Raw genomic sequence first — 8,890 nt, 5'->3', positions numbered from 1 at the left:
TTCTGTTAAAACAAGAGATCATTTACAGCTAATTAACCCTAACAGCTAAACAATGCTCCTTTCTGTTAAAAGGCCATAAAAAGTCCGTACACGTACATGTATTTTTTGCTTTTAATTAAAATGTTCCTTCTTAACAAAAGTAACAACAGACAGAATAATAAGCTATGAAACATCACACAAGATGAGGTATAAACCCATACACACAACAAACCAAAACACAGTATGGAGCAGCATGAGAACACGTAAATAGGCCTCGCGGTCTTGAAGCCTCGATGCATAGAAATATGGGACCTACTTTTGGACATGTGATCGATCTAGTGTGCACATTCATTACTGTCTTGTTCCTGGGACAAGTTCATGAGAACATTTTATACACCCTACAACAGAGACACAGCAAGAGCGTGTATAGTGCAAAAACAAAACACAGAAAAAACAGATTAACAGTCAAGAGCTGCAAACACACAAAAGGGTTTCGTTATGCTCCGTGTGTGTGTGTGTGTGTGTGTGTGTGTGTGTGTGTGTGTGTGTGTGTGTGTGTAATACGTAAAAGAAAATCTGTATTTACATCAAAAATGTTTAGTGAGACCATTTAAATTCTGCTTAATATTTATATTATTATCAGTAATAATTGTTGGTATAATTAAAAAAAGAATAGTATTATTTGTCCCATCAAGTCCCAGATCATCACTTCATATTGAGAATTCAGATAATAACTTGAACAGAATTAGGCTTTTTATAAGGAATTATAAAGAGCACAATCTGCATTTCTAAAAAGAAATTTGCACAGCAGTCACCTTGCTTTGGAATAAGGTGCCTAAAACCTGCTGTATTCGATATTTTCAGCCTTATATGTCTAAAGATCTACATATGATCTAATCCGTTTCCTCAAGACAACAAAACAAATAGAATGCACTGTATTCTCTGAAATAATCCTGAACAGCCAAAATCTGATCTGCGGTTCTGGAGATCAAGTCTTACAATGTCCCTTTACTGTTAACGAAACGTGTATTTATATATTGAATTATTATTTTCCTCAGATTATGTTTATTGAAGTCCGATTTGCAACCTGAAATCTACTTGAATATCCACCACTTTGTTACTTAAATTATGGTGTTTTTACAGTTCGTTTAGACAGTATCAAAAAGTACGCTCCTAACACACAGTGTTCGCTTCGGTCTCTTTAATAAAGACTTTCCCCCTACGCGTCGCATCGTGTTGTTTCCGCTGTTTATAAAAACGCGCCAAAGATTCAAGGATCGTCAAATAGTGAAACATTGGACCTTATATATGGTGCACACATACACATAGAGGGCGTGTTGAAGACTATAAGCATTGTGATATATAAACAAGGTTACGTGAAAGAAAGCGTTATAAAAAAGTAATAAATAACAATTACTGTTGTAAAAACACTTGCACACAGCGATCAGGGCCTCTTAAAAAGAAAAAAAGAAAAACACACCAGAAAAACTAAGATGGTTGAATTTTGACCTTTTTACCCTCATGTCAGATGGAGTTTGAAGTGGACGATATGACAACATGGTATTGTTATTGCGATTTATTGTCAATTAATCAGCCTATCGTGAAGGCTCACCAAGCGTTTTTTTCCGCTTTGGGTTTAGCCTAATGCTTAGCATGAAATACCAGTCTTGATTACATAATGCAGTCATTTTCATGCTCTCTATATGTAGCACTGTGCTAATATTAGCCGGCTTGGTCGTTACTTTTGCTAACTTTAACGTCTCTATAGCAAGTTTGGCTAACGTGATTCAAACAAATTACTTTCCCCTCCTAATCGATCATTAGTGTAATGGGAAAAACCTGTATTTTTGCTTAGCAATAATATCCGTCTGCTTTTCTGTGGGAATCCTCAAAAAGAGGAAACGTGCCCTATATAGACACGCACACACAGACACACACACGAGATACGTGAGAAAGCCTTCGCTTGTTATATTATCACATTTGCCATACTGTCCACCTTCCATCTGAGATCTTGAACCCTTGAGGATATTATTGCATTTCTTCATGGACATTTTATTTACACAGCACTTCATAAGCCACTTGGAACACGCTCATTTGCAACTAATAACACTGTAACATCAACGTGGGACAGCGAAGTCCAAACTACTGTGTCGTATGGCGCTCGATGGTAAACCAGTTCAAGTACAATACTAACAACAGTATTATTATTATTATTATTATTATTATTATTATTATAATTATTATTATTAATAGTATTTTTTGTTATTTACTCATTTTACAGTTTTAGGTAGAGAAGGAAGATGTTTATGAATCAATAAAATGTAACAATTCGCCACGGGATTTTCCAAAAATGCTCCCAAAAACGGATTATCAGCCTGTCAGCGAAACTGAGAAAAAGAAATATGCGTGTCCGTGTCTGACCCAGCGCTGTCCACTCTAAACACTACTAATGGTCAATCAAGAGTGTGTCAGAGCATCAACACCACTGTGTGATCCAGGCCCGAAACTGCTGTTGACTCCGAGTAGACGACTACAGAAAAGTTGCAGTTGTTATTTTTTTGTATCCATCGCAAAAGGATGATGTGTAGCTCATAATAAAAAATACGAGCTTTTGTCAAACCCTGGAAAATGGAAAAGGACGCCACGTTCATTCGGGTATTAATATGGAGTTAGCTTGCTTACCCACAAATCCGGTTGGTTGGGTTGTAGAACATCTTGAGATCATTGCAGATTGGCGACTATAAAATGCCTTCCTGAACGGAGCCACCATTTCTGGGGGATGGGTTTGCTGGTGAGAGGGGTTCATTCATTTCATTGCTCAAACTGGTGGAATTCATGTCACATTTACATGTATGTACAAATCACAACAAGTCTGCGGTGATGATTTCTAGTCTATGTGCTGGCTATAAACGGAAATGTATAGCAGGCCAAGCATTATAGCTGCTTGCTGCTTAGCATTTTAAAAAGGCAGTTCCATTATACAAGCTACACTTTATAACCAAAAGTATGTGCACCCCCGACTGTCCTACCCTGTGTGTTTTTCCCACAAAAATGTCTCACAATTTTATATATGACTTCACAGACGTTTGTGTAGGTTGTAACATTACTGTTCGCTTTCAACTCAAATTCCCACAATGTACACAAAGCGAACTCCATGAAGACATAATAGTTGGTGTTACGGTTGGAGTGGAAGAACTCGAGTGTCTTACACAGAGAACGTGACCTTCTCAAACCCACTGAACTCCTCCAAGAACAGGAACTGGAGCCTGCTAAAACTTTTGTCCATACTTTGTACACTTCAAATGTGCTCAGCATTTGAACAAAAAAAATTTAGTCCATCAAGTTCTCAGGTAGAATCCACAATCTAGAACGTTCATATCCATATTCTGATCAGGAACCCTGAACTTTCTGATGGCCTTCAGGAATTCTGGTTGACTCTGATAATGTTACTTTTCTTTTAAAGCACACAATTCTAGAACTTGAAAACGAGAGGTTCTAGAATCTGTTCTAGAGTCTCTGCACACAGCACATAGGCCAAAAGAACAGGGAAGACTGGAATGCAGTGGTGCAGATACTGTATGTAGGTCGAAAATTGTGACTCAGCAAAACATTCGGAAAGAACGCAGCAAGCTCTTTGTCAAAAAGGGAAAAAAATGCTGTTCGGTCGACCGAGCATGTCCAAAAGTTGGTGTGAAATCCATCACTTGCAGTCTAATGTTAGATCACGATGAGGTCCTCAAATGCACCACAAAACATAAAGCCGATTTTGGGTTGTTGTTTTTTTCCCCCTTCCGTCTGCCGCCACCTAATGGACAGCAAACGTGACTGCAGCATCGACTGTTGAATTTGATCCTGGGTCAAAGTTCAGGAGCCGAGGAACCACATCATCAAATGAAATGACGGAATGAAAAGACACATTTTCACGTTTTTTTTGCCTCTCTGAAGTACGCAGAAATGCCTCGGTGGTGTTTCCACGCTTCGCTCCTTCTCCTCATGGGAACGGAAAGAGGAAAGTAACATTGTGCAAGTGTGCGCTAGTATCTTTAAGACAAATATCTGGAATGTTCCACTGTGTACAGGGAAGGCGAAGTCCAGTATGGAGTGCAGCAGAGTGTGTATGTGAGCTGCTTGTGGGTCTCTGCAGGAAGCTGGGTGGTGTGCGAGAGAGTGATTACGCCATAGAGCAGAGAGTGTGCATCTCAGCAGAAAGCCTCGTCGTCCTGGAAGTGGGTCCTCTGCAGAACTTTCACATGGCGCTCGTAGATCTTGAGGGCGGGGCCTAATCTAATCGACAGACCAGTCAGGACGTCGTTGCGCTGCATCAGGAGTAGCGATTTCCCGTCGATTTCCTGTTACACAACAACGGAGAGAGCCAATTAAACCTGAGCTGCTCCATTCATGCCTTTATTCATTATGATCTTTTTAATTCTACTCCGCCATGGACCAAATGCGCAGAATCTACACGAGCTACTGAGATTTTTATCCTTCATTTAAGAGTACATCATTCAGAGGTAGGTACAGAGAGAGCTCTCGTCATGTGATAGCATACTTTTTTGTTCAGAGACTGATACCATTAAAAAAAACAGCACCAGCCCACTGTTTTTCTGGAATTTTTGGTGTCCCAATAAAGAGGCCATGCAATACGGGCACATGAATCGACTTTGGAGATCTTTCAGGAGGGTAAAATCCCCTAAAATACACATGGTGCAGTATTCAATAGTAATTACCCCATAATCACATCATCAAAATGTATAACAGACAACTGGAACAAATCAATAAAAAAATATTTTTTTGTATTGTAAGCACCACAGCTATGATTAGCATATTTATATCTGATTGGCTGGCATCGTTTTCTAATTTAAGGGTGTAACCATGACAACCACCATATATAAACACTTAGGCTTGGCCACTATTTAGTCTGTCTTAATTAATACTTATGTATCATATTATGCAGAAAGGAAAGGTTTGCGATAAAATAAATACAAGACACTCGTTTATTTGCATAGATTATGTGGCTTTAACACAGAATGCGGTGTGGACTTTAGTTGATGAAGTCGCATACCTGCATCCTGAAGGCGAGAGCCTGCTCGGGAAATCCCGCTGCCGTGAAATAACTGGCGACGTCGGCTACCGTCCAGTCCACTGGGTTTGTGATGCTGGATTCCGTCTTCACAAAACTAACACAAGCCAGAAAAACATAGGGGTGTTCATTTGTATGTCTGTAAAAAAAAAAACCCACTACAAACATCGGCTGAGATCCTCCGCTCTTCGCCGCTGAAGTTAACTCTGTAATTATCACGTAAATCACAGCAAATCAGGTTTAATTCAACAAAATGGCCTCCGCCCTCACTGTTCCACACCGTAACAAAACAGCACCTGAGCCGACACCGTAACAAATCGAGCAACTAAACCCCAAAGAGTCTGCATTCCGTCATTCAGTTGTGTCACGCCGTATACTCACACTCCTCCGTTCATCCCTCGTTCCTCGGCTGCTCCTGGAGAGGCAGATGGAGTCAGCAGGCAGGAGGACACGCCCACCTCAGCCTTGAAAACTGAATCTGTACACACACACACACACACACACACACACACGCGCTTGATATAGGAGGAGGTTGTTTGTGCTTTGACACACCGACACGTGTTCATGCACATGTTACTTACAGTTTTTGATGGGAATAGCAGGCGGAATCGTGACACTGCCACAGACGACAACCGTTTCATTCTAAAAACAGAAGAGTGAGAGAATGTGTGGAGGAACAAAGAAAAGTTGTAATGCTGTGTGTGTGTGTGTGTGTGTGTGTGTGTGTGTGTGTGTGTGTGTGTGTGTGAGTGAGAGAGAGAGGGAGAGAGAGAGAGAGAGAGGGAGAGAGAATGTGTGTGTTTCTCATTATTCATTTCCTGTGTCAGATTTGTACAAGGGTCTCTGTGTGTGTGTGTGTGTGTGTGTGTGTGTGTGTGTGTATGTGTGTGTGTGTGTGCGCGTGCGTGGTTGTTACCTGTGTGAGTGTTGTGCAATGATGGATGTTTTCTGTATGTGTCTGATTAACTCTGTGTGTATTTAGTTAACTGTCTAAGTGTGTGTGTGTGTGTGTGTGTGTGTGTGTGTGCGCGCATTTGTGTATGTATGCTTTTGTGTGTGAGTTTCTCTTCTTTTGTGCAGAGGTCAATGTTTGCATGTACCTTGTGTGTGTGTGTGTGTGTGTGTGTGTGTGTGTGTGTGTGTGTGTTTTCTTTTTGAGCAGGGGTCAATGTTTGCATGTACCTCTGTGTGTGTGTGTGTGTGTTTCTCTTCTTTAGGAAGAGGTCAGTTGCAGGGGTCAATGTTTGTGTGTTTATTTGTGTGTGTGTGTGTGTGTGTGTGTGTGTGTGTGTGTGCATTTGTGTGTGTGTGTGTGTGTGTGTGGTTACCTGTGCGAGTGTGTGTATTTGGTCAGGTATGGCTTCTCCTTGGGCTTGTGTTAAACTTTCTGTGTGTATGGACTCTGCCTCTATCACCATTTCAACTACAGGGAACAAGACAAATGAACAGATCACAAACTATTCATCACACACACACACACACACACACACACACACACACACACACACACACACACACAGACACACACACACACACACACACCTTCACTGGCACACTGTTCAGCTTCCTGATGAAGAGAGCTGAGTTTGGATGGTGATGAGTGTGGTGAAGGCTGGGGTTCCTCCTCCATGATGGCTGGTGTGTGAGGGACCTCACACTCTTTGATCTCTGCACCGGCTGGAGACTGTGGCTGAACTTTGGCATCCGATTCTCCTTCAGGTTTGACGCTTTGGGGCTCAAGTTGCGTTGGAGGCTCGGCTTCTTCACCCACGCTGCCATCCTGCACGCTTTCCACCTCCATGGGCTCTTCCTCTTTTAATTTTTCCTGTGTACACAACACACACTTGTTTATCTCCACTCTGATAAACACACAATGGGTCTGGTTTTAGACAGACAGAACCTGCTGAAGTAAACCTGATGATTTTATTCTAATAAAGTTGGAGGTAAATCTCCCATATTTAAAGCTGCTTTCAGCTCCAACTGTATAATATTTGTTTATTACAAAACACATCCCAGTCTGTTCCCAGATGTTCCCAGAGCTTTTTATTGACAGCTCCGTTACTGTAGATGAACCATGCAGCCGTGTTTCCAAACCATCTCTTAGAATAAACTGAATCTGAAGTCAACTGGAAGCTCAGTGGTTTAGAGGTTGAACTTCTGCTTGGGAGGTTATGAATCCAAACAAGAGCGTTTTTGCACCTAATAAATTTTCAGACGGACAGCAGACACACTGCAGACAGACAGCAGACAGACAGACTGCAGACAGACAGAGACTGCAGACAGACAGACAGACAGACAGACAGACAGACCTGCAGACAGACAGACTGCAGACAGACAGACAGCAGACAGACAGACAGACTGCAGACAGACAGACAGACAGAGAGACAGACTGCAGACAGACAGACAGACTTATATATATATATATATATATATATATATTTTACTTTCAGTAAGTTTTAGAAGTCCTGAAAACTGAAGAGAAAAAGATCTTGATGCAGACTTTTATAAAGTCATCACTGATATCTGGACTTTTTGTTTTGAGTTCCGGGCTTTTTTTCCTCGTGTGTTGAGTTTGAGAGCATCATGGTGTGTGTGAAGAGCATCTGAAAAACATGTTGAAGGTTGTGACCTTATTTTGTTTGCGTGGCACTGTTCAGGTGTTAACCCTGCTGAGTCGGAAAGGGGGGACCCGGATGTGCGCACAAATCATTGCACTCGCAAATTTAAGAGAAGCGCGTGCGCAAAAAAAAAAAATAAAAATAAAAAATATGTTATTATAAAAAAACCTTTAAAATAACATCACGTGAATATACAGTGTTTTCTGCGCGCTTTTTGTCTTAACCGGAGCGTGCAGAAAAAGCAGCGCGTGCCGCCGCCGGTCCTCGCGATAAGACCGTCTTCTGCTCTAACAATAGCGCGGTGGCGCGCGACTGCGGCCGTGTCGGAGATTGCGGGACTCTGGGCCGCGTCCCAAATCACACACTTACAGCAAGAAGAAACACACGAAATCATCATAATCTTTACCGGAAGTGGCATGACGATGTTTTTTTTTCCCCAATAATGTTTAGTGCAAATGTTTAAGACGTCGCCATTGTGGTGTGTGTGTGTGAGAGAGAGAGAAGAGAGGGGAGGACGCAATGCAACTCGCGTGCTTCTCGAGCTACACAGAGTCGCGCAAAACGGAACTAAAGAAAAGAGAGAGAAGGGGAGAAAGCAATCGGCCATCGCGAGATCCGGGTCAAGTTCGACTACGCGTGCTCGCGCTCCTGTGCCTTTCTCGCACTTATTTAGCACGCACGCACTCACTCACGCACTCACGCTCGCGACCCCTCCCTTCGGTTTTCCGAGCGCGTGGAACTTAGCAGACACCGCCTAGTGAAAAACATCCAGCACAACTTTCATGCGAAACAAAAAAAAAAAACCCAGGACCGGGAGAGAACCGCGCGCGCGTGTGTGTGTGTGTGTGAGAGAGAGAGAGAGAGAGAGAGAGAGAGTCACGCACGGAGCGGATAAAGATTCCGACGCAAAAAAACCCTGCAGCGCGCAGTTTTCACTCGAGCTCGGGAGGCGCGCGCGCGCTGAAACGGTGCGGCGGCGCACCGAACGAGCGGAAAGAAAGCGCGAGCTCCCGCACCTTGTTTCCTTCCCCCCTCCCGGTGTGTGTTCAAGTGAGACAGTAGGGGCACGCGGACAGTTTTGTGTGTGTGTGTGTGCGCCTCGAGGACAACAGAGACAGATAGAAAGGTGTCTTTTTTTTTTTGTCCTTCCCCCCTCTAAACACACACACACACACACACACACACACACACACACACACAGCCACCTTCTCCA

General features: G+C 42.7%; 1 protein-coding gene across 1 annotated transcript in view; it reads right to left on the bottom strand.

Annotated features, from left to right (window-relative positions):
- Window positions 1–486: 486 nt before the first annotated feature.
- Window positions 487–8,890, bottom strand: part of samd1b (sterile alpha motif domain containing 1b) — a 10,286-nt gene continuing 1,882 nt past the window's right edge. Inside the window, exons 2-7 of the mRNA XM_046837978.1 lie at window positions 6,602–6,884; window positions 6,388–6,482; window positions 5,641–5,701; window positions 5,441–5,537; window positions 5,042–5,156; window positions 487–4,328 (exon numbers count right to left, since the gene is read on the bottom strand). Of these exons, the coding sequence (XP_046693934.1) occupies window positions 4,179–4,328; window positions 5,042–5,156; window positions 5,441–5,537; window positions 5,641–5,701; window positions 6,388–6,482; window positions 6,602–6,884 (801 nt within the window). The 3' untranslated portion in view covers window positions 487–4,178. The remainder of the gene's footprint in view (window positions 4,329–5,041; window positions 5,157–5,440; window positions 5,538–5,640; window positions 5,702–6,387; window positions 6,483–6,601; window positions 6,885–8,890) is intronic.

The sequence above is a fragment of the Silurus meridionalis genome, chromosome 24 (genome assembly GCF_014805685.1).
Source record: "Silurus meridionalis isolate SWU-2019-XX chromosome 24, ASM1480568v1, whole genome shotgun sequence".
In the NCBI taxonomy this organism is placed as follows: Eukaryota; Metazoa; Chordata; class Actinopteri; order Siluriformes; family Siluridae; genus Silurus; species Silurus meridionalis.
The sequence above is the reverse complement of the archived record's forward strand: the minus strand, read 5'-3'. Positions and strand labels throughout refer to the sequence as shown.